At 44.3% G+C, this 26,475-nt stretch overlaps 1 protein-coding gene across 1 annotated transcript in view; it reads right to left on the bottom strand.

The window, feature by feature from the left end:
* The window catches only part of COL6A3 (collagen type VI alpha 3 chain), a 98,769-nt gene that overhangs the window by 4,352 nt on the left and 67,942 nt on the right, over positions 1-26,475 (bottom strand). Inside the window, exons 32-42 of the mRNA XM_017537744.2 lie at positions 19,323-19,385; positions 17,973-18,005; positions 17,851-17,887; positions 17,737-17,748; positions 17,146-17,639; positions 14,944-15,040; positions 13,326-14,024; positions 11,917-12,019; positions 8,746-9,137; positions 7,254-7,517; positions 6,101-6,199 (exon numbers count right to left, since the gene is read on the bottom strand). Of these exons, the coding sequence (XP_017393233.1) occupies positions 6,101-6,199; positions 7,254-7,517; positions 8,746-9,137; positions 11,917-12,019; positions 13,326-14,024; positions 14,944-15,040; positions 17,146-17,639; positions 17,737-17,748; positions 17,851-17,887; positions 17,973-18,005; positions 19,323-19,385 (2,293 nt within the window). The remainder of the gene's footprint in view (positions 1-6,100; positions 6,200-7,253; positions 7,518-8,745; positions 9,138-11,916; positions 12,020-13,325; positions 14,025-14,943; positions 15,041-17,145; positions 17,640-17,736; positions 17,749-17,850; positions 17,888-17,972; positions 18,006-19,322; positions 19,386-26,475) is intronic.

Below are 26,475 nucleotides of genomic sequence, written 5' to 3' on the forward strand. Positions count from 1 at the left end.
ATATATATATATATATATTTAAGTCCTGGAGTATAAACAGAGATGGCTGGCCCTCGCTGAACTTAACCGGGACATTCTTTGGACACAATAGTGGTTCATCATTTCCCTCTCAAATGAGTTTGCCCCCCAGGCCTGACCTGTAGGAAGCTAGAGCCTTCTCCTTCTCTGAGAGGAGTGTTTGGCTGAGCCTTCCTTAATTTGCTCTTTCTAATTACTGAGAACCTAGTGAAACCCTAAAAGACAATAAGGACTGAAAATTATCCGCAAGCTTCCTGGCTTCCTAACCTAGAATAATAATGTAAGTTCCCTTGCAAAACAGAGAGGCGAAAGGCTGACTGACTCAGACCACTGTCTGCTGAGACTTCCTTACTACCGGTCACAGTGTTGGGTTAAAACCCCGTTCTGGGAATCCCAGCTGTTCCCAGAAGCCACAGGCACCCACCTAGAACATCCTAACAACAACCATTCAAAAACAGTGGGGTGCAAGGCACCCTAAGCACCACGGTCTGTTTTTGTAATAAAGATATATGGGACTGAATGCATACATGTATGCATGCACTTACCCACATGCAGTAATAGCCATAGAAAAAAAATCAGAAGGCTATGCACTGGGTCACTCCTGGTTTTCAACAAAAGCCAGCAATGCTGTCACAATGAGAATTGTATACATATTTCTTTGTATATCCTGAATGCTTGACAACGCATCTCTATTAACTTTATCATCAGCAAAAAAATATGTGTATTCTTCAAAGCAGAAAACACGTTGAGTGGAAAATCCTGTCTTTTTCATAGTTTGATAGTCCCATAGTATTTCAGTGCATTTTTAAAGGCATCAGCTTGGACATTTTCCAAACATACTGATTTCTGAATCACTGCATAAGTACTCCCTTGAGCAAACTGAAGGAAGCCAGGCTGGAGGCGTTTATGCTGCATTCAGCAACATGTTCCTCATCAGTTTAATGGTCCCCAAAACAAGAAAATTCAGTCACCTTCTCACTCGCCATTGTTATTATGGTATAAAGTGCTTACAAACCTTGGATGCTTCCTTGGATCCAAGTATGGATGCGGGTATGATTTGCCGAATTGAAAACACTTTCCACCGTCTACATTTTGAGCACTGATCGGTTCAAAGGGTACCAAGGAAACGTACTAAATTACTAACTTTATTTATTTGTTTATTTATTTATTTACTTTGAGACGGAGTCTCACTCTGTCACCAGGCTAGAGTGCAGTGGCACCATCTCAGCTCACTGCAACCTCCGCCTCCCAGGGTCAAGTGATTCGCCTGCCTTAGCCTCCTGAGTAGCTGGGATTATAGACATATGCCACCACACCTGGCTAATTTTTGTATTTTCAGTAGAGACGGGGTTTCACCATGTGGCCAGGCTGGTCTCAAACTCCTGACCTCAAATGATCCACCCACCTGGGCCTCCCAAAGTGCTGAGATTACAAGAGTGAGCCTCCACGCTTTATTTTTAAATGTAGCTGTGGTTAAATTTTGGACCCTTTACTCTTTCAGATCTTGACCAACAGACTTCTATTTTTTAAGACTTCAGGATAAAAAAGAACTCTTTGGGCTCAACATGATCCACACACGGTAACCAATCAGAAAATTTCCTCACACAGCGATGAACAACAGACAGCTTGGAAAGGACGATTTCCCAAATACCTGTTGCTATTTAACTTACTTCAGCCATGAGATTAGTTCATTCTTTAAATTATTATTAACATAAAGTCAGGTATTTCCCCTGAATATACCATTTTATGCTAATTGATGATATATATGCATACGGAATATGGACAACCAAATACTGTATTCCATCCAATCTAAGATATCTTAATTTTATGATGCACCATTGTTCTATGTTCCACTAAGTCACACAAAATACTACCAATAAACCATGATATGTTGTCAATTCTAAGTCACATTTCAGTTTCAGAAGGGTCCCAATGGGAAAAAAAATGTGCATCTTAGAATCAATAAGTGAAATGTTAGTAAACATGAAATGATGCTTCCGTCAGAGCTATATAATTGGCCCAGTGATGTCTGCTCAGGCAAAATGTGATCAGTTCTACAGACTGCTAATTTCAAAAACAAACAATAAAGGATATTATTTTTTTTCTAGTTTCTGCATTAAAACTTCTTTAACACATATGATTAAGCCAGTAATTTAGGATTCATTGCAAAAACTAAATTTTAAGTTAGAAAATCTAACTTGTTGTTTAGAAATTTCGGAGAGTCTTAGCTTTAGTAATAATAGGCATAGAAAATATCTATCCAAGGCTTCCTTAGCTAAAAATGAGAAGGGAGAAGAGGGAAGTGGTAACAAGAGACTAAAATCAGAATTAGCAACTACATAGCACTGTCTAAACCAGCAGCGGCAAAGCAGGTGGCAGAAAGACCCAGAGCACCCATGCATTCAGGAGGCCGTGGTTAATGAATGAAGGATCCATTGCTGCTAATTGCCATTTGTAGGCAGCAGATGTGTCACAGAAAAGTGGCTGGGGTGTAATACTTTTAGATGCTGAACAAAGCAAAAAGCGCTGTGAGATATTTGTGTGGGGGTTCATTTTGCTTGTTTTAAGAAAATACAAATATTAACCATTTAAAATCAAATCACCTAATATTGCAAAGCTGGAATCCTGAATGGCTGCCAATGATGCCATAGGCATGTTAATGGAATCAAGGTCTGTTAACAGAATCAACCTTCATCTCAAAGGCGAAAGCCTCCCTGCCACACACCGAACAGGGCCAGACCTTGTAGGGACAAAGAATCCCCTAACCAGACTGCCCTCGCATTACATACCTAACTCAAATTCCTGATAAACAAGCATCTATTCAGTGTGATCGTCAAAATGTGCAAACATTAAGAAACGCAAATGAAAACAAAGGGTAACCCTGGTGCTCTCCTCTTCCTCTGCCTTAGGTGCCCAGGACTGGGAACCTTTTCATTTCAGGGTGTTTTTGCCCACAGATTCCTTCACAGACTCAAACACAGGTCACCAGGTCCCCAGAATCCAACATGATAAACTATGAAAAATACAGGTTCTTAAGACAGCATCTTTTATTCACAAAAGTAAAAAAAGGCAAAGAATAGTATCTACTAAACATATTTCTAATTAATTGATGCTGCAGAAAGTAAAAGGAATTAGAATAGATACATGTAAATATAGAAAATGTATTTTTAAAACTCTGTTTTGTCTGGTCTAGAAAATCTATCTTTAGAGAAATAATGCAAAATAATGCATATTGTGATAACTGGAATTTGGATGCAAAACACACATGCAACTACTGAGTAAGCATGCGGTTACTATTTTTTTTAAGTCATTTAATAAAGAGTGATGTATTCTAACTTCTTTTTCTATATCCAAAAATATATAAAGCATTAAAAGATTTCCTTGTCACCCCAGGGAAAATGGCTAAAATGATAATTACCAGAGAAGGTGAGGAGGGGAGGGAGAGAAGTTGATGGGGCAGGAAGGATAGGCATTCCTCTCCTACTTCTGGCTATCCATTTTTAATTTTAGACATTTTTAAGTAAATATTTCATTTATTAGGTTGGTGCAAAAGTAATTGCAGTTTCTGCCATTATTTTCTTTCTTTTTTTTTTTTAATTTTACTTTAAGTTCTGGGGTACGTGTGTAGATAGGATTGTTACATAGGCATACACACACCATGGCGGTTTGCTGCCTCCATCCCCCCGTCACCTACATTAGGTATTTCTCCTATGTTATCCCTCCACAATCTCCCACCCCCTGCTATCCCTCCCCTGGCCCTCCACCCCTCAACAGACCCCAGTGTGTGATGTTCCCCTCCCTGTGTCCATGTGTTCTTATTGTTCAACACCCACTTATGAGTGAAAACATGCAGTGTTTGGTTTTCTGTTCTTGTGTCAGTTTGCTGAGAATGATGGTTTCCTGATTCATCCATGTCCCTGCAAAGAACATGAACTCATCCTTTTTATGGCTTTGTAGTATTCCATGGTGTATATGTGCCACATTTTCTTTATCCAGTCTATCTTTGATGGGCATTTGGGTTGGTTCCAAGTCTTTGCTATTGTGAACAGTACCACAATGAACATACGTGTGCGTATGTCTTTATAATAAGTTGATTAATAATCCTTTGGATATATTCCCAATAATGGGATTGCTGGGTCAAATGGTAATTCTATTTCTAGATCCTTGAGGAATCGCCACACTGTCTTCCACCATGGTTGAACTAATTTGCACTCCCACCAACAGTGTAAAAGCGTTCATTCCTGTTTCTCCACATCCTCTCTATCACCTGTCGTCTCCAGATTTTTTAATGATTGCCATTCTAACTGGCGTGAGATGTGTTTCAGTAGCAAAATCGCAATTATTTTCCCACCAACCTATAATTCAAAAAGAGTTCTCAAAAACAGCATGCATGTGTGTAAGCCAACATATAGTCATCAGGCCACGGTATATTAAGTGGCCTGTTTTGTTACTATGAAGTAATTAAGTTTAAGAGATCAGAGATCAATTATGTAGGGCTTTGTTCTTTTTTTAAAAAAGTAATTTATGTCTTCACTCTAGGCAGGAAAACACACATATGCACGTGTACACACATACATACACAGACACGCACATATGAAATGGTGAGGGGACATTCACATCCTAGGTCTGAGGGTTTTGCCCCAATTAGTATGAAGGGGAAAGAAACACAAGCCCCAATTTCAAAAACTCTTTTCTCTTTATCACATGTAGACAGGCGATCTCAGCATTAAAGGTCTGGCTCAAAAGCACCTTCTTAATTCTGAACCTCATAACTCAATATAAAAAAAAGAAAAGAAAAATAGAAAAGCCCAGCCAGAACCTTGCTTAAAGATTTTGTTGTTTATATTAACTAGGCACTGCTGTTTATATAATCTTGTCCTTTCTGGACCACACATAAAAGAATCAAAAACATCCCCAAATCTTGCTGTCTAGTTTGCACCAAGTCATTTTCTCTCAATGAAGCACTAAATTGGCTAAAAAGTTTATATTTCTCACACTGTTTTCAGGGTAAAGTTAGCCAATGAGTGAGAAATGACACACACAGATTTCAATGACTTTGAATTGGAGTTGAGTCTGTCCTGACCCACACCTTTGGGGGAAGTCTGTGTTCTTTGTGGCTTCTCTTTGAGCTCAAGCACCATGGTAGGGCCTTCTAACAGGCTCACTCAACAAATGCCTTTAAAAATCAGTTGCAGAAATAAGCATTGTGAGAAGGAGTGCTTTTCTCCTCCTGGTAGTAGACGATGCACCAAAATATGATGAATTATCCCCTAGTCAGGTCTGTAAAACAGTATTATATCTAAATTCCCATGGAATTTCCATTTTTTATGTTATCATCATCATTCTTTGCTGAACCCTCTTAAGCAAGGCCTGTCAACTACTTTGACAATCAGTTTCTCTTGGATGAACAAGCCAAGTCCACATTCTGCTGAATGAGAGATTCCAGGTCTCTCGGAGTTTCACTGCCCAAGAACAAAAGCAAGTAACAGCTGTCAGTTCCTGAATCACACCTAATCAGTCACTAACTTAACACAGGCCCTGCACACACGCCGGGGCTCAAGCACATGAGAGAGGGGTATCACAGACTAGGCCAGGCTGTGTGCTTAGGGCATTAGGACCAGAACATTCCATGAGTCAGCTCCAAACTCATGCATCTCATGGATTCCAGCCAGATTTGCCTTGTGTTCTTCTAAGCAGTTTTGTATTCAATTAAATCACTGAGTTAATGAAGCCCCAATCTTTGCAGCATCACAGACCACAAATCAACTCGAGTCCCAGTATGAGGCACAGGAGAAATGACTAACGGATACGTGAATCCTAGCAATAGCTTCAAAAGCACCTACCATGAAAGTTTCCCTGAGCCTGGTCACAGGTAAGGTAAGACTCCATTTACACCCGGGATTATGCAGAATAAGATGATGGGCAGCTCAAAGCTGGCGTGGACACTTCCCCACAGAAGTCATGCCTGGGCTAAGACTTACAGTCCAGGAAGGTGAACTGGAATCAAGACTTCCAAAGCTTTAACTTTTTGGATGGGTATTTTCTTAGTGCCATTAAGGGACCTAATATTTTCACAACTCACCCGTTTCAGTGAGAGCCAACGGTTCTGTGCTCACCATTAGATTGATGGTTGAACTAGAAGCTGACCTTGCTGACTGTGGAGGTGAGGGCTGAGATTTCACTGTAAAAGAAAAATACATGCAACTTGTAGGTAAATCAGAAACCAGAGGGCTTGGGAATCCTTAGTGACTGATACAAGGTTGCCTGCTGTGATTAATTCTTATATGGGGGAGCAAGGATTGAAAGACAGAGATCCAAGATACCTCTGCATCCATGGCTTGTGCTGTGGGGTACAAGTTGGATCCATGTACTAAAAAACAAATGGAGGAGATCCCTGAACTTCTGAGCAAATCCTCTCACCTCCCACACAGCCTGTTCTGCTGCCGTCCAGGAAAATAGAGCCCTAGGGTTGGCTGGGTCTTTGGATTTATATCTCTATTGGCCTAATCGATGGCACTGGTGGGAATTCCCTTTTCTCAAGCTGGTTCCTTGATCTGAATCGCGTTGGCCTGAAGAAAAGAGGAGCCTTCCCCTCCACATTCCTGGAGCAGTGGGGGTCAAGAAGAACCGGTTGGGGGAATCCAGAAGAATTTAGACCAATGAGAGAGGGGATCGTGAATAATTAAGAAAAGCTGGGAGAGTACTCAAGTGCAGGCCTCAGTGAAATGGGGGACCCCTGGGGACAACAGCTGCTGAGGACAAAGCCCAACTCTGGTGAGATCAGGCCAGGGAGACTCAGCTGCGGACATCCTCCACCCCTGTGGTGGTGAGACTTCCGCGACACCTCCATTACTCCCTAAGGGGCCAGTGACTGGCTCGGGTTTCCTGAACATTAAAACCTGGACAGGGTGATGGGCAGCAGAGAGCTCCTGCCAAGAGACATGGCCACGTTTCCCGGGTGTGATGTTGGAAAGGGCTGTGCTCAGGCCACATGGATCTGGTTTCCTGCATAAAGTAGCCCAGGACCCAGAGGGCAGGGCCGCATCCCACATGGAATTCCATTTTCCATTCTGCCTTTTATAAAGTCAGGGTGCCACCAAAGCACCCAGGCTGGGTTATTTTTTTTTCCCTAGTTTGTAGTTATTTCACAATAGATTCAATAAGTGTCTCCTTTGTGTCCTAATTTATATTCCACACAGAAATCAGGTACTGACTTGTACTGATCACATACTTACTTGTACTGAAACTTCCATGGTAGGTGGCTCTGACCTGTGACTTCAGGTAGCAGACCACGGCCACGTGGTACGTCTGCCCAGGGAGCAGGCCTCCGATGACGCGGTCCGTGATGGAGAGGTTCTGCTTCAGAACCAGGGACTGATCATGGGCTGAGGTGACGGTGAGGTCATAAAAGTAAGGATTGTAGGGGTCAGGCCTCTCCCAGTGGAGTTTGGCGCTGTTCTCTGTGATGTCAAACACCTGGACTTCTTGGGACACCTTAACTGGAAGATAGATCAGAGTGCGAAGGTAAAAAATAAAATCCTCCATGACTGTGAGCAAGAGATGATATCTGGAAGGGATGTGCTAACAGACAAACTGACTTGAAATTTAGGTGAGGCAGGGAAGTCATTTCGTGTTCAAGCCCCCAAAAATACTGCTCTTACAATCTATCAGCACACGTAAAATGTGAAATTCACAATAATGAAAAATCTCATTATTCATCAACTACATTTTTTTCTATTAAAAATCTCCACTGTTAAGAAGATACTTTGAAAATGCAAGTACACTAATCATAAGTTGTGTTTGCTACAAAATGAGTCCCACAATTTAAAATATATTAAGTCATAAAATGTTAGGGTATGACATGAAATTCTTTTAAAGGAATTCTGCTTTCCCTCTTTCATACTGCTCCTAAAATGAAGATAATTTCCATTTTATCATGAGCCTTCCTATACAGCTTGTGACACTCTGTGGTGTCTTTCAATAAATGATAAATAACATACTCTTGGTCTCATTAAACCCACCTGCCTTTTGTATCTAATTTCGGTCTGAAATATATTAGGTTGGTGCAGAGTAATTGAGGGGTTTGCCATTACTTTCCACATTTTTCTCATGGTCATTAAAAGCATAATTTCAGTCTTGGGGGAATGGCTGATGTTCCAGGCTCTGACTTTTCAGGCTGCTAGACAGAACACCCAATATTGCCATAGCACAGAGCTTAGGGCCACTTCTCTGTGGGTTAAGGCAGGGGCAAAGTTTGCATTCGCAAAGGGGTCCCCCAGACTCTTTCAAGTCATATTCTAAGGTAGGCGAGTCCAGCTCCAGACTAATTGGTGCCTAAGAACCAACTGCAGCCTTTTTCTTTCTGTTTCTCTCACTCCTTAAGTAAGGGCTAAAACCCTATTTTGACATAAAATCTTTTCTCTTTAGTTTAAGACAACTCAATTTCCAGGTGAGGTGAGCAGTGCCCCCATTGACATTCCAGGGAAAATGAGAGCTTCCCATCCCTACCCCAAGTCAGGATTGAGGGCACAGGATGGGGAGTGGGAGAAAGGCGACGACAGAGGCTGGAATCCCTAACCAGCACCTCTTAAAATACATCATCCAGATGTACAAGCCCAGATCAAGGACTGCATCCTGAGTGCTTTACATGCAGGCTTTGAGGATCCCGCCCTGGGAGCAGTCAATGAGGATGTCACAAGATGGCAGCCCTAGAAAGCGCTTTCTTACCCACGGGTTTAGTGGTAGCTGGCTTGGTGGCAGCTGGTTTGGCTGCCTGTGGCCTAGAGGCCTCGGGCTTGGTGGCCACTGGTTTTGCCACAGCAGCAGGGGGTCTTGCAGCTGCTGGCTTCGCTGCCACTGCTGGCTTCACCACCACTGGGGGTCTGACGGTGGCTGCCTTTGTGGCCACAGGTTTGGCAGCCACAGGTTTTGCAGGGGCTGGTTTCGCAGGGGCTGGCTTTGCATCAGCTGGCTTCACAGATGTCTGATTTACAATAGTTACAGGCTTTGTTGTGGTGGTCACTGGCTTTGTTGTGGTCACTGGCTTCGTTGTGGTCACCGGCTTCGTTGTGGTCACTGGGTTGGATGTAGGACTTGAAGTAACATTATTCGGAATGTTTCTGTTAAGACAAATAAAGTATTACCTCTACTTTTGCCTGCTATCTAAAATAAACAAAGAAATAACCCCGTGAGCTACATGAGATTTGCTGTTTTAGCATAATGCATGCAATAGTTTTTATAGATTATGTATAGTAGTGCATATATTAAATTCCTTCTCTTAAGGATTTGTGCCCCCCTCGAAAAAGATACGAAACAGTATACTGAAAAATAGAATCACTAAAAATGAAGCTTATATTGTTCTACAAAACATCTTTCAATTTATAAAATAAAGGCAGAGAAAAAATAAGAGACAATAGTAAATACTATCCAACAACATTCTCATTATAGCAATTAACCAGCCAAAACAAACACCAAAAATTAAATGAAATCAGTAGTTAGCTACTTTTATTATAATAAAGTATCCACTCAATCAAATACTATGTTGAGCTGGAAAATTATAAAGTTAGCAAGTATTACATTGCTCCCAGGGTTTATTATTGGGAGTATATATATTTTTGTCTTAATTTTTGTGTATGTGTATTTTCCTTGACAGTTTCTTGATCTATTACCAATCCCTAGAGAGAAGAGCAACCTAATCAAACAGACACAATGACATGGACCCACACTTCGTAGCTTTCTTGATCTTAGATGAAAATGTATTATTTTATAGTCATATCTTCCTATATGTCCTAGGAAGTATTAATATATTTTCAAGCTGATAGCATAAGATTTCAAATACTAGGTTACTTCATTCATTCTATTTTCCTAAAGATAAGAAGGTTGAGCCAATTTTAGGGAATGTTCCAGAGAAATAATAAGAATCATTAAAGCCTAGAAAAATAGAGGCTATGAAGCTAAATGAAGCATCCAGTGCCATGATAAGGGTCCTAGTTGCCTTAGCAATGATATTCATTCTTACTATGCTGAGATTCTTTTTTTTTTTTTTTTTTTTTTGAGTTAGAGTCTCGCTTTGTTGCCCAGACTGGAGTACAGTGGTGTGATCTCAGTCCACGGCAACCTCTGCCTCCCCGGTTCAAGAAATTCTCCTGCCTCAGCCTCCTGAGTAGCTGGGACTACAGGTGACCACCACCATGTCCGGCTAATTTTTGTATTTTTAGTAGAGACAGGTTTCACCATGTTGGCCAGGATGCTCTCAGTCTCTTGACCACGTGATCCACCCACCTCAGCCTTCCAAAGTGCTGGGATTACAGGCATGAGCCACTGTGCCCAGCCCATGCTGAGATTTAAAGCCACTCCTTCTGAGGACAAAGAGAAGAGCTGAAGGACTTGAGTGGTGATAGAGAGAAGGGTCTGCAGTAGGAAGAGATGGGCTCTCTTTCCCCATTCTGAAAGTCAGCCAGTCAGCCGGTAGTAAGCCAGATAGCCATTTTCCAAGGATCATTTGAATTCACATCTCATCTGTATACAAAGTTCAGAATCAACCTGCACTTCCCTCCAAAGCATGGCACACTGTGACATTCTCTTGAGAAGCACACACTCCTGACACACTGCAGGAGCCCAGTTCTGCAGCTGCATCACCCCAGCTAGCCCTCTGTCACATGGCCCCACTGCCCTCTTTGCCCCTAGAGTTGGCACCCAAGATGGAGCAGGGCATGAGCCATGGCACACAAGCCAGGCAGCAGCAGCAGCATGGGTGCCACAGTCCTACTCATTTCCATCCCTCCGCTCTGTCTTCAAGCAGAATATGCACGTGGCTTCCTATTATTACCATCATTACTTGTTATCACAGCATTAATCATTTTAAGAAGGTGTGGAGTCCATTTTTTGATGTATCCAATCCTTCTTTTATGTAATCATTTCACACCAGCTACGGTAGCTTGTTTGGACATATGGACCCAATTATCTACCTTCCCTGTGCCCATGCCCTTTACAATGTAATGTGGCAAGTCCTTCCATCAAGCCTAGTTTTCCACCCTTAAATCTAGGTTAGCCTTTGGGCATGCTTTGGCCAATAGAATGTGGCAGATCTAACAGTGTGCCCATTCTAACCTAGGTCACAGGAGGCCTTACACACTTCTGTCTTCCCTCAGGGAGCCCTGCCAGGTCACCTTGTGAACAAACCCAGGCTAGCCTGCTGAGGATGAGAGACCACATGGAGCAGAGATGAGCTAGCTCAGCTGAGACCATTCTACACCAGCAGCTCTATAGCTGACAAGCAGCTGACCACAGACATTTAAGGGAGCCAAGTAGAAAACAGAAGAACCACCCAGTTGAGCCCAGACAAAAATTGCTAACCCACAGAATTGCAAATTAAATCAGTGGTTGTTGGCCAGGCACAGTGGCTCATGCCTATAATCCCAGCACTTTGGGAGGCTGAGGCAGGCAGGTCATTTGAGGTCGGGAGTTTGAGACCAGCCTGGACAACATGGTGAAACCCCATCTCTACTGAGAAAAAAATACAAAAATTAGCCAGGCAAGGTGGCATGCCCCTGTAGTCCTAGCTACTCAGGAGGCGGAGGCACGAGACTTGCTTGAACCCAGGAGGCAGAGGTTGCAGTGAGCCAACATTGCACATCTGCACTCCAGCCTGGGCAACACAGCAAGACTCCATCTCTAAATTAAATAAATAAGTGGTTGCTGTTTTAAGCCACTCAGTTTTGTGGCTTGCTACTCTGCAAAAGCTAACTGATAAAACAGATTACATGACCCACATTACCTTTTGGAAGTCACATTTTCTGAATTTCAGTGTCCTCGTCCCATAAAGTTAGGAGTTGGCTGGAGGACCTGTGCATTCCCTGCAGCACCACAGTTTTTGAGAGAATAATTATAATCACTTACACTTGTTTGTGACCATACTTCACAAGATTCTTTTTTGGTTGGTCCCCTTGAAACAAATCACACTGTTTCTTGCTATCTGGGGACAAGTAAAAAGCATTTTCACCTAAAGAAAAAAAAAAGAGAAAACAATTGAACTGCATGCTAATAACATGAAAATTAAAATTAAACTGTCAACAAGTTAAATGAATCACCTAACATTTATTTCACCCATAATTATTGTTGAACTAATTGTATCAGACAAACTATGTCCAATGATTTTAAACATTAAGTATGATGGCATTTGAGCCGTAAAACATGGTAAGCCAATACGTTCTATTTGGCAATATTTGGGTGATTAAGTTAAAGATACATTTATTCAATGTGAGAAAGAAGACAGGGATAGAAGAAAAATCTAGTGAAGAGTTTAACAACTTCTAGAGTCCTGAACATCAGATTATAATCCAACTGCTCTTCATATTTTCTCAGTGCTTTGTTGAACAAAGCTTTTGTTTTTCATATTTGGATGACAGAAATGGCGGCCCGTGGGTGAACCTGCTGGTTTCCCTTTGCTTCACATTTTTCCCAGAACTTTTGGGGGCCAGACCTTCACAAATGTGAATATTGTTTTCATAGACCTCAACTTTCCCTTAAATAATAAACTTTCCATATATACATGTTTATTTATACTTTACAAATCGCCCTCATTTGTGCCAAACCTTGCCTATACTGACACTGGGCTGCCACTGTATGCAGGTTCTCAAGGAGCAGGGTAGGGGACCACAGACCCACAGACAAATGATCAACAGGCCAGGTAATAGATGCCCTAAGTAGGGTGTCCAGATTAACCATGAGCAGGCCTTGGGAGCGGGAGCCGCCACGGTGAGCAGAAGCCATTGGAAATGAGCTTTGACGATGAATACGGGTTTTCTGCTAAAGTACGGTGGAGAGCATTCCAGGGCGGGAAAGCTGCATGAGCAAAAGCCCAGTGGTCTCCAAGCATGGGGCTAGTGGCTAAGCTCACATCAAAGCAACTCTTTCTAGAACCTTTCCCTGGTGCCCCCAACAGAAATCACTTCCCTTGCAACATGCCAGCATGTTATATCATGCATAACAAATGTGTATTTGATCCATTTGCCCACCCACTTGTGAACTGTTAAGGACACCAAGAGTGCCTGATGGAGAGGTAATGCTCAGTCAAACGTGGTGGAATAGATGAATCGATGAGAACAAGGATTCTGTCTGCGTGTTCCCTGCTGAATCTGGCTCCTAAAAGCATTTCCAGCATATGGCAGGTGTCCATACATGTTTGTTAAATGAATGAACCTGTTCATGTCAACACATTGGTTGTCTTTTCCATGACTGTTCCCCTACTCCTCCTGGTCCAAGCATAAAGCCAGGCCAGGGAACACACTGTGCAACGCAGGACTTACTGCTGATGAAGGATGGCAACAGCCTCCCAAAGCGCATCAAAGGCTCCTCGCTCAGCTCAGTGGACTTGTCCACTAACTTGAAGAAGACATCGTTTGGCTCACTGGCGAAGGTGTATACCTCCTTGACGTTCACCTTCCTGCCAATGCCCAGAACCACAAAGAAGTAGCCCTGGCATTTGGCCTGCAAGATGACTTTCTGGGCCTCCTCCAGCTGCTGCTCCTGCACCTCGCCCGTCAGCATCAGGACCACGATTTTCAGGTCGCGCGGGTTTGGGGCACTTTTGAAAACGTTCTCTACGGTGTACTCAATGGCACTGCCCAAGGCCCTGGTTCCCTGCAGCTGTGTCATTCCCCTGCTGAGGAAGTCCAGCAGCTTCTCCTTGGAGCCATAGTCAGTCAGGGAGAATTCCACCTTCACAGGTGGCACGCTGGCATCACCCACGGACTCATAGGGCGCGTGCTGCACAACGGCCACTCTGGCAAAGTGCTGGGAGGCCTTGGGGTCTGGGCTTATGTCCAGTTGTCTGATCAGGTACGCTATGTACTTCTTCATCTCACTGAACTGGAACAGGCTGGTGGTCTCAGCACTGTCTAAGATGAAAGCCATGTCGATGTCCACATCGCTCCCCGCCGCTCTCCTGTCCCTGAAGGAAGGCCTCCAACTGCCAAATCCACAGGATGGGTCGATGTTGCAGATGTCTAGAAAGAAGCATGGCAGCCCATTTATTCTGTGACACCCACAGCGGGATATGCTGCTCATCAATCTGCTGGGAGACTTGGGTGATTAAAACGGTCATAGAAGATCAAAATCAATTTACATCTTGCTGCCTTGATTACCGCCAGATTTCAGTTTCCATCACCTAATACTTAGTAGATGAAACAATTCAGTAACCTAAAACCTTTGTAGTATACCATGGTACTGACATTTTTAAAAGAAAACAAAAATTATCTTACTTCTTTGCCACTCATTAAAGAAATATGTGGTAGATGTCACTAGAGCCAAATATTTTCATTCTAGGATCTAACACCAAAAATTAAGCAGAACCCACCTCCTCCTTTGTTATCTATAAAATGAATTATCCCCCATTAAAGAGAAGCTCTGTTTTGGGAGGTCCTCTTTTTTTTTTTTTTTTTTTTTTTTTTGAGACAGAGTCTCACTCTGTCAGCCAGGCTGGAGTGCAGTGGTATGATTGAGATCAAGAGAGCCAAGCTGACTGCAACCTCCACCTCCCAGTTTAAAGCAATTCTCCTGCCTCAGGCTCCCAATTAGCTGGGACTACAGGTGAATGCCACCATGCCCAGCTAATTTTTGCATTTTTAGTAGAGAGGGGATTTCACCATGTTGGCCAGGATGGTCTCAATCTCTTGACCCTGCAATTCGCCCTGCTCAGCCTCCCAATGTGCTGGGATTACGGGCGTGAGCCACCACACCTGACTGAGGTCCACTCTAATATAGAAACTGCTACAGCAGTATTTACAATGGCAAATAGGAGCTTTGTGAATCAACTGGACTCAAGCTCTTTTTACAGATCATAATTATTCCCTCAGACACTCTTCTGTGGATATTAGGTTTTGCAATTGCAGCTGAACAGATTTTCCTGTTAGAGAAACAGCTTACCCAAGCAAACATGGCATGTGAGGACATTCTTCAGGAAGTCTGTGAGGTCTCTCCTTGCAGGCAGGACAAGCGCATGGCCCACTGCTGTGTTATTGATCTGGTTTAAACAAAAGAACAATTTTGATAGGGGCTTACATGATCAGTAATATCTGAAAATACGGCAGAGGAGTAAATCAAAGCCACATCAGTAAAATAGACTAACTTCCCAATAGGGCAGTATTGAGAATATCTTCTCATTTGGAGGTAGGGTTAGGCTCTGAGTGTAATGGAAAAACATAGGTTTTATTCAATGGGGTAAGCTGGAGTTCATATCCTGTTCAAAGTGGGTTCAGTTTTTCTCAGCTATAAAATGGTGGGGGGTAACAATACTTTCCTAATGGTGTCATTTGGAGGGTTAAATTAGATGATAAATGTTAGCACCTGGTGTATTCTCCAGTAAATAGTAGGAACTTAATCTTACCGTTATGTTTAGCAACCACATGGGAGCACCATCCCTTCCCCACCCTCTCAGGCGTCGTTAAAGCAAGTAACAAATCACTCCCAGTGGGTGCAAAGAGTCCTGTCTATCACAGCACCTGGCACGTGATTAGCAGTTACTCATTTAACAAATAGCTAGTTTGAAGGACTGGGTGAATAATTAATGAATGAATAATTTTTTTGATCTTGCTGAAACCATGCTAAGAAACTCATGTGGTTCTGGGTCCCTCAGCCCACACAAGGACAGATTTATGTGAACAAACCCCACACACGAGAGCACACAGCCAGTAGCCCAACTTCAACACTGGATTCCCAAGCCCAGCATTCTGTGCATGAATCACCCTGTGTTCAGCAGAATGAGCACTGAGAAGCGGCAGTGAAGACCCAATATCTTTTGCTGACACAGGCTGTGGTAAAAGCACAGACTATTCAATGTGGAAGGAAAGACATTAGCAATCATCTTGCCCCAGCCTCATCTTACAGGTGACAAATCTGAGACCCAGGGAAGCTAAGTGGCATGCACGTTACCTTAAATGTGCGGGGAGGTGGAACCAGGCCAAGGCCTCCTGACTCCTGGCTGGACTCCTTCCTACCCATCACCCATCTCTCTTGAAGAGTACCACCAGAAATGCACCAAACAAATATTAATTTTTTTGGTGTCGGCCAGGCACGGTGGCCCACACCTATAATCCCAGCACTTTGGGAGGCCAAGATGGGCGGATCACGAGGTTAAGAGTTCAAGACCAGCCTAACCAACATGGTGAAACCCCATCTCTACTAAAAAAATAATAATAATACAAAAAATTAGCCAGGCATAGTGGCAGGCACCTGTAATCCCAGCTACTCAGGAGGCTGAGGCAAGAGTATCACTTGAACCCAGGAGGCAGAGGCTGCAGTGAGCCGAGATCATGCCATTGTACTCCAGCCTGGTTAACAGAATGAGACTCCATCTCAAAAAAAGAAAAAAATACCAATTAAACCCATTATTTAATCAGATTACAAGTGACACTTGGCCCCTCTGTGGGATGACCCTTGGGGCCTGGCTGAAGAAAGCTTTGCACAGTGATGTAGATTGTGGATGCTCAGTCTGCATGGTTTTGGGGATTTCACTAAGAGACTACAGACCTCCAGGGCCACCCTGGATATTCACCTTCAGGGCTGATTGGGACAGAGTGGAATGGGTGTCATCAGTACATGGGTTTCAGAGTCTAATGGACTAGGGTCCCAGCCTCTCATGAGCACCTCACTACCAGCAGGGTCTTCTTATCCATGAGGTGAGACTGATGATACAAACCGCACCAGCTGGTGATGGGAAGCAAATGCCCAGTACACAGTAAGACACAGCTCAGAGTGGGCACGTGGGGCCATCTTGGGAGGAGCCAGGACTGATCCAAACGTCCAGGTCCTCACAAATAAAGCAAACAAGTCACACCACCTTATTAGTAGACAGAGAGTGTCACGGACACTAGCACTAACTGGCAGGAGCTGTCAACGTGTGAGGAAGGACCTGGGGGCAGTTCTACAGGCATGTGGGCATCCCTGCAGTGCTGCAGCCACAGGGCTGTCCCGGCGATCTCACAATAGAAGTTCTCAGGAGGATGGCCCCATTGGGGGCCTTTTAGAAGCTATGGGGCATAAAGCCACCCAGGAGCATGGACATGTTTGAGAACCTTCTCAGAGCCCCAGAAGAAAGGAAGAAGCCAACAGCACCCACAGAGCACAGACCTGCAAAGCGTTGATGAGCTGCCGGTCCTCCTGGCTTGTAAGGAACAAGGGGGTGATCCCCGCATCTGAGAGCTTGAGCACAGCCTCTCCAAGCTGTGGGGATGCTCTTGTAGGCCTGTTGCTGAAGAAAACAGCCACTTTCCTCATTAGGAATCCATTCCTCACACGCTTAAATGTGTTTCTGGCCACGAATGACATGGCCGTCTCCAGGCTCTGCTGTTTGGATGTCAGAGCCACCTGCAGGTTCTTAATCTTGTCCAGGAGGACCGACTTCTTCTTGGAGTCAGCAAACCGGATCTCCGTGGTCACCTCGTTGTTGTAGGTGACCACGGCCACCCGGGCCCCCCGTGGGCAGTTGCTCTCAGCAATGGTCAGGTCATTCACGATACTCAAGACCACATCCCGCATCCTGCTGAACGTGTCTTGGGTGACCCCCTCAGAGGTGTCTAAAGCAAAGGCTAGTTCTGTCGGGAAGACAGGACACTCCAGGGGTCCTGCGGAAAGTGGAGGGTGGAAGGTTAAAGATAAGCCATACTTACTACAAAAGGGAGGCTTCCTTTCCTTAGGAGAAAGTCACCAAAATCAACTTACCATAGCAGCAAGCTAGAAAGGAAACAAAGAGGAGAAAAGGTGAGAGATCACTCTACCATGAGAAAATTTCTAATGTGAAAATATACGTTGTCAGACAGAAAATCATGTACTTACGACATTTATCTTTGATGCTTTGGATGAGGGCACATTGCTTTAAAAGAAAATAAAAGAATATGTAAAGAGAGCAAATCAAAGGCTCACGAGGCAATGAGTCATTCTGGACACATGTAACTTACATCGATGGAGTCGCCTCTATTGCCCTTGGGACCCTGTAAAACCAAGGAACGAACAGCTGAGAGCCACAGCAGATGTGGAATTCAAAAAAAAAAAGAAAAAAAGAAAAAAAAAACAGTCTTTGGCGCCCAAAAACACGCAGAGCAAGACAAAGGGGCTCCTGGATAACCTTGATTGTTTACAGCCTCTCCCTACACACCTGACTTTATCCCTTGCAAGGTAAGAGGGAAGATTCTTAGGGCAAATGTGTTTCCCTGGGAGGTCATTTGACTTTTGAAATAGTCTCACGCCCTGAAACCAGGAAGCTCACCACCAATCCATGTAAAGCACACATGTGAGCTTGGGTCTAGATTTTCCTTCTCTTGAGAAAAGAGCTCCCTTTCACACACCTCCTTGACATACCACCCCTGCCAAAGGGGCAGTGAGGGGTCATTGAGCTGTCCTGGTCCCCTCCATGTCTAACGCATCTCAGCTGAATTCTACCCCGAGGAGCTCCAGGGACTGACTCGAGGCAGCCCTCAGCGTCCCATCCCTAAACCTCACTACTCTGACAGCCCAGCATGTATCTCGTGGGCCATTAGGTGTCTTTCCAGGGGGCTATTTCTGCCTGCTTGGTCTGTAGGAATGGGCTTAACATGCTCCCCCCAACACTTTATTCATTTAAAGACAGCAATCAGACCCACCTGACCAGCCTTCTTTTCCCTAATCCAACCAAACTAAGCCCTGGACCTTTCCTTCTAGGAATGATTTTCCAACTCCTGAATTATCTTTTCCATTATTTTTTTTTTTTACTTATCAATTTCAATATTGAAGGTCAATATAGGGAGAAGTTCAAATAAGGAAACAAAGGTATTAGCAATAAAGAGGTTTGGAAGGTCTGTGGGAGGATGCCCTCCTGGCTCCTGATGGCGGCATGACTAGTGGACTTTACCCGCAAATCAGGAGCTCCCTTGAAGATTTCATGGACCAAGGGAAGCATCGCCAACCAAGACCTAGCATAATTGTACAGCTTCTACAAGATGCAAGCAAAAGGTATTTAGATTTTCCCTCTTTGGTTTCTCCTCTATACAAACCTCAAAAGCACCTATCCCAGGAAACTGTAAAGGCAAATTACAATACTCCCTAGATGACAGAATATATACAGTGAAAGCTATTTTTAAAGTTTCTTGTTATTCTAAAACGCAAAATCTCTTTGCTGCATCATGATGTGAGAAAGGAAGTGGCTTGACAACCAAGCAAATGCAAGCACAGCACACTCTCTGGTGAGCAAAGGAGATGCTGGGAAGTTTCCAGGGACTGCGTGTAAAGCACCCAGCTCCAGGTGGCTGCATCAGAACTGGATAAATACTTACAGCTGGTCCTGGGTAGCCCGGGTCTCCCTTCTGTCCAACTATCCCTGGAGGTCCTGAATTTCCCTAGAGGGAACAGAACTAACATTGTTCAATTGTGTCAGAAAGTGGAAACTTTAAGGCTCCTATAGTTTGAAGGGTGGTAAAAGTGACCTAACTCAAGGGACTCCACCACCATGAGAAACCTCACTTTAAGGGAGTTAAAATGTCTCTTAAATTCAAATTTAGGGACAAGCAACCTCAACAAAGCCAATGAGAGCCCCCCATCAACTACGGAGGGATTATGTTCTTTGCCAGGCTGAGGTAAGACAGACGCTTTCCCGAGAACCATTAATAGGATTACTACGGACCCCCAGGAGAATAGGTAACGGACAATGAATGAGATAATTTGTTCAGTGTAATCAACGAATGTTTAAAGTTCTTTTGGGTATTAAATGATCTAGTTTGACTGTCTTCAGTGATCAAATTAACAGGATAATTATGATTCTTTTCTAACTATATTTCAAGCCAAAAATAACTGTTAGCAACATTTACTAAGATCTAGGCCATGATTTGCTAATTGAGGACTCTGCCATTTTAGGATGGTGAGTAAACATCCATTGAAAAGAGTAATCTGGCCAAGTGTGGTGTCTCGTGCCTGTAATCCCAGCACTTTGGGAGGCAGAGGTGGGTGGATCGCTTGATCCCAAGAGATAGAGGTTGCAGTGAGCCAAGATGGCGCCACTGCACTCCAGCCTGGGTGACAGAGTGAGATCTTGGCAACAGAGTGAGACCTTGTCTCTCTCTCTCTCTGTCTCTGTCACACACACACACACACACACACACACACACACACACACACACACACACACACACACACGAATAAAAAGAACAGAGCTATCGGGACCAAAAGCAGCTTAAGGAAGAGGAGTCTCAGAACCAGTAAGCTGAGCCCATGGCCTTGGCCTGGCTTGCTTGCAAGCCCAGAGCCTTCGGAAGCAGTTTCCTTGCCTCATTCACTCCCACTGCCTGGCTGTCTCAGTGGATATGGCCCAAAGAGATTGCACAGATTTCGCAGTCACCCATAATGAGACTTGAGAGAGTAGGTGGGTGCTGTGCCTGGAATAAGCTGGGCTGGCGACCCTGGAGGGGAGTTGCAGGAGGACAGCCATGGAGCACAGCCATGGCGGCACCCTGAGGACATTGGTCTGGGGCTCGGATTCCCTTCCTTCCACCCTGTACTATCCCTGGCAGGGTGCAATTGAAGAAGGATAATTGTCAAAGGCCTTAGCAGTGAATCACACTGCAATATACATTCTCATTCCCCACCTGCAGCCAAGGCCCAGGCAAACTTACCCTTCGGCCTCTGATGCCTTTGGGTCCTGGTGCTCCATCTAGCCCAGGCTGGCCGGGGTTACCCTGGGAAGAAAGCCATGAAGTGGCATAGTAAGGTCTGGAACAGAATATCTCACTGAGGGTCCCTGGGGCGGGACCTCCAGGGAACGTGTGAGCCACATTTTCAAGGGCAGCCAAGTGGTTAGCTTTGATTCACTTTGCCAGTGGTTTGCTAGTATATTTGTGGTATTTACAGATAAATCTTCATTTACTTAATTGGTCATGATGCTATCATATAGGTTATAGCATTTCACAGCTTACAGAGTACTTTGATTGCAGTGTGCTATTAAAATCTCATAAGCATCAGGAAAAGTAAGTACTGTCACCTCCACTTGACAGATGAGATAGTGCTTTAGGGAAGGACAGGTCTTTCTTAGGGTAGCCCAGTTAACTGAGTGGCTGACCCAAGACTAACGCCAAGATAATCTGATTCTCAGTCCATGGACATAACAGAGTAATCCCAAAATCATGATGATGCTTCACTGGCCAAGGATTATTTACCTTTGGTCCTGGGTATCCAGGGAATCCCCTTTCTCCCTATAAAAGATAAATCATTATTTAAATACTTGGTTATAATTTAAATTCATCTAAAATAAATTGACCTTGAAAGAAGGAAACATCTGCAGAGTCATCAAAACAGTCACTCAAACACAAAAACAATTTTTAAAGAAATAATTCTTTTAAAATGCAACACATCAGAAGTTGTCCTTGGAGAATCCTTGGCAGATACGTACTTTTTTGCCCCTGCGTCCTTCGCTGCCAACTCCGTCTCTCCCATCATCTCCCTAAGAGTAGGAAAGAGATGTTACTGCCAGTCGCCATGTCTGTCACACCATAACCACCGTCTCTGCCCTGCTGCTGCCCTGAGAAGTGGATCCTTGGGCTCCTGATGTGTTTCCAGACTAAGGTGCAGGAGTAGGAACACTTGCTCCAGTCCCATCCAAGTGTGAACAAGACCATTCCTGCAGGCAGTGGGCTCAAAGGACTCCCATGGCAAAATGGTGCTGGCAGACTCACATAGAACGGGCTGCTGGTAGCTTTCTGTAAAGATTCTGTTTGGATGTAGAATATAAGACTCGTCAACCCCTGGAATCTTAGAATTGACAGGAATTCTTGATGAATCATCAAGATCCCTCAATTCTATGTATCCATGAGTCTTTGATTCTACTTCAAAACAAGAACACTGAACTCCCTCTCTCAGGCCCAGGTCATATTCCCCCTCCCCATACCCCTTCACGTCTTTCCAAGCCATCACCCCTAGGCTCCCTCCTTTCCAACACCTCCCCCAGCATGCCCAGATCTGTTCGTGTTGCTCTCTCATGTGTAGCATTCAGAACTGGGCATCATTAATTATTCCAAAAGAATCAGAAGAACTATGTGAATTATTCGTTACTACCTCTAAAATATGTAGGAGCTTGCCACTAGTTAATTTACAGTTTTAAACAGATATCAACAACTAGATTCCTGCTGGCCCAAAGTAATGGAGACAGAATCAGGAAAAGATTTCCTTCAATAGTTTGAATAGACTTGAAAGTCCCTGTGCTTCTGAGACTAACAGTAATACAAACAGATTTGTTATTAAACTTTAGTTACTTGAATAGAAAAAAATGCAAGAAAGAAAAATATTTTAAAACTTGAGATTAAGTGTTTAGGTGTCATGACTCATTTCGGAAAAAATCACAATGGACTGTAGATTTCTTTATTCTTTTGTAATGTAGAAATATACGTTACAAAATTATTGTTGGTGAGTTGTTGGGATGTTTTTAAATAGCATTCAAAAAATGAGTTACTGAGGTAATAATTTCTATTCCTAAGATGTCTCACTCAAAAGAAATTGTTTCAATCTGGATTGAGGCCTAATCAAATCCAATTCCATTTTAACTCAAAAGACATTTACTTCTTTGAAGAAAAGCTTCATCTAGTTATGCTGCAAAGCATTTGAAGGTGGTTTAAGCTTCATTAGCCTCTACATTCCCTTGTATCAGGAAAAACACAGAGGAAAACAATGTCTCTACCCACTGCCCACCCCACCTCTCTACCCCTGCCAATAAAATTTGTTAAATTAATTTGCTGTGGATAAGCTGCAAGTTTCACTATTTGCAGCTGTATCCCCAATAATACAAGAAGCAAGGCTCATCTCTATTTGGAACCCTCTCCTGGCTTCCTGCACCTTCCAGCAAAGAGCTGGCAACAGCCTGGCCCCAAGTGTGCTGTGACCTTACCGTCTCCCCACGAGGGCCACGGGTCCCGATTCCTCCTTTTGGTCCTGGCTCTCCGGGCTCACCCTAGACATGAGAAACACGACTGAGACCCTGTGGCCTGAGGCCGGCTTATGCTGGGATGCCAAGCCCTGCTTTTGCTCTAGATAAGCGGGCTGCAACCTGCTGACTTTACCTTTGAGATTTTAGTAAAATTATTTCCTAAATTGCAACATTCATGTGCAATTTAGAAATGTATTTGAGTGCAGTCACTCAAATACAAAAACAATTTTTAAAGAAATAATTCTTTTAAAATACAACACATGAAAAGTTGTCCTTGGAGCCTGGAAAAGAATCTAGGAAGGCTTGTTTTCGTCCTTTCCACCAGCGTGGCATGGGGGCCAGGCTGATGAGAAGAGAGAGTAACAGCTGGGAGAAGGGGGCATTGAGTCCGGCGTAAAACCCAACACCACCCTCCAGGCAGACCGCCATCCAGGCAGACGAGTTCCTGGATTCACAGGAACTCGTTTCATTGACAGAAAACATGCAGTGTTTTCAGATTGGTTATGACAAATTTTAATTTATCTCAAAGCTGAGAGAAAGGAGGTTCTCGGGCAGCTTCACAGAGCAGACTTGCTGTTATCAGAACAGTCAGGGTCGGGTCTCTCGGATGATCTAAATGTGATTAGCTGAGCTGCTGTACATGCACTGCCCATGTTTAAAGACTGCTTGTTCCATATTATACTGCAGCTGTGCCAAGCACTGCCCGGCTGCTGATGGCTCAGAGTGGGCTGCCCTATTGGCGCAAAGCAAGCAAAGGAGGAGCAGATAACCCACCAATTGATGGAGGGCTGTGGCCAGGAGAAAGCCAGCCCTCTGAGCGGGGGCGGTTGGTGGCAGAGATGGTAGTGGGGATTATGGTGGCAATTGTTGGGGGACAATGATCCCACTGGCCAAGCCAGTGATCAACAGGGGGGGCTGGAGTGGGAACCAGCAGTACTGAAGAGGAGGGACAGACAGACAGGCAAAAGAGGGAGAGAAGGTGTGCGCACCTGGCTGGCCCCTGTCCTCAGGAAAGCGCTACCTTTCTCAAGACCTACCTTTCTTCCCAAGGGACCCGCTCTGCCACGTTCTCCAGGAGCACCGGCGGCACCTCCGCTTCCCTGGAGCAGAAGGGGACGAATGTGTCAGTCAAATGGTCAACCGTCCAAGCAAAGTTGTCTCTGAAACCTGACTCACCCCTGCATGGAGGTCAGAGCCCCCGAGGGGCATGGGGCCTGTCCCGCCTGCAAATCCCAAGCACTCAGCTCTCAGCACAGGGCTACAGACTCAAATATAAACATGCACAAAAATGGCATGTGCAAATTTGAGATACGAGTATTACCTCTCAGTGCCAGTTTTCACAAAGTAATGCATGTTGCAGTTGTTAATGTACCTATCCTAGGTTCCTGACTGGATGACAAGCTCCCAGATTTTATGTGGCTGTGTTCTGTGTCCCTTTTCACACCCTCACAATGAGCACCTGGTACATATGGGTGTGTTAAAGCCTGTTAGGTAAATAGATAAACTGATAGATCAAATTAACTCTCAGAATGTGGTGCACTCTACCCAGCCCAGAAATAACCTAAAATAGATGATGAAAAAGTGCAAATGAATAAATGCTTCTGGAACTATTGGATAGCTATTTGCACAGCTTTGCATCTATACCATCTTAAATTGTTGATTAATTTGAAGTAAATGTTTTTTTATTTAAAAAAAACTCTAAAAATACATATTTATCAGCTTTCAAGCTAGAGAAGGACTTTCTAAGCAAGTTCCTTCCCACTTTCACTGTAAAGTATTTTTGCGCATTTATGTAGGAACATATTGATCTTGTTGCCAGTTTATTGGTCATTTTTTGGTAACAAATGATAGGATGCCTCCCTCAGTATCATCTCAGCCATGAGGGAAACCTGACCATGCAGTTTCATGACACCTGATCCTAGCCCAGCGATGGCAATGTGTCTCTGCTCATCGCGGCTGAAAGCTGCAATGCGGGACAACCTCCGCAGTCACAGCAAGTTTAAGGAACGTCTTCCGTGCTGAACTCAAGCGTGAACTTGAGACACTCACTATACAAAATACTTGAGCACCAGCCCTATCTCTAGGGACTTTGCCTAATCTAAGAATTCTGGGAGATTCAGATTTTCCACGATTCCATCCTTAGGTACATCCCCCGATTTCCACTCAGGACCTACACTTGGAAGGAGCAGAATTGAGACTTAAAGGCCCCCTTAAAAGCAGAATTGAGCACCAAAAAACAGAAACCCTTACTTCCTTGGGGTGAAGTAGCCAGTCACTGCATGGCCTGAGGTTAAATCCAGGGTCTGTGTTGCCAAAGAGGAGAGCTAACGGGAGCTCTGTCTACAATAGCATCATCCAAGAAACGCCCAGCCTGCTTGGCAGGTGCCCTCTGTTCAGCTAGAGAGGGGAGTGGTATTAGGACAGGCTTACCCGAGGTCCAGAGATGCCTTGTTCTCCTATCAGGCCTGGAGGACCAGCAGGACCAGGTGGGCCCTGGGGAAGGAAAAGGCCATTGTGAGTGCCAATGAGGTGACTCTCCATGAGAAGCCTCTGCATGACATCTGCCCATTCCACAGGGCTTGGAGCCTCACTTCTGCCGGCCAGAAAAGGCCTCCAAAACCCACATTTCTCCTGTTTTAGCTGCAGCAGCAGCTGCCTCAATCCAGAATGTGAATAGGCAAGTTAGCTTAAAATGTATACAAGCAACAAGCATTCAAACAGAAACTTGTACAAGAATCTTCACAGAAGCATCATTCATAATCTCCAGAAGGTGGAAACAACCCAAATGTCCATCAACCAATGAGTGGTTAACAAAGTGTGCTGTAGCCACACAGCAGAGTATGTATCCCTCCACCGCGAAAAGGGATGAAGCGCTTATATGTGCTGCAATGTGGATGAATCTCAGGAATGTGATGCTCCATGAAGCCACACACACAAGGCCGCCTAGTAAATGATTCCATTTACACAAAATGTCCAGAGCAGGCAAATCCATAAAGATAGAGAGATTCACAGTTTCCAGGGACTAGGGGTGGAGGGCAAGGGGGAGTGACTGTTCAGGACTATGGGATCCCGTTCGAGACTGTGTTTTGAACCTAGACAGAGGCGATGCTTGCACAGCACTGTGGAAGTAATAAATCCCACTGGATTGTTCACTTTAAAATGGGTAACTGTCTGTGATACAAATGCCACCTAATCATTTTTAAAAAGAACTTATCAGGATATTTGGGAAAATACAGAGGGCACACAGTCACGCAAGGAAGCACTCACCTGTGCACCTCTGGTCCCCTGCTCTCCCTCGAAGCCCGGCTGACCTGGACCGCCCTTGTTGCCCTTTGGAATAAGAGAAGATGCAGGGAGGAGTCAGGATGGTTCCTGTCAACGTCAGCTCTTTGCTCTACAGTCATTTCTGGGCCCGGGACTTGGAAAGCAACCAGGGAAAACTCAGCTCTTCCAGGGGTTACAGATGATCAAAGCAGTAACCCCAGGGCGAGACACTGAACACAGGAGCCAGCTGTCTCCCT

Source organism: Cebus imitator, unplaced genomic scaffold (assembly GCF_001604975.1).
Source record: "Cebus imitator isolate Cc_AM_T3 unplaced genomic scaffold, Cebus_imitator-1.0 Scaffold106, whole genome shotgun sequence".
NCBI classification, from domain to species: domain Eukaryota; kingdom Metazoa; phylum Chordata; class Mammalia; order Primates; family Cebidae; genus Cebus; species Cebus imitator.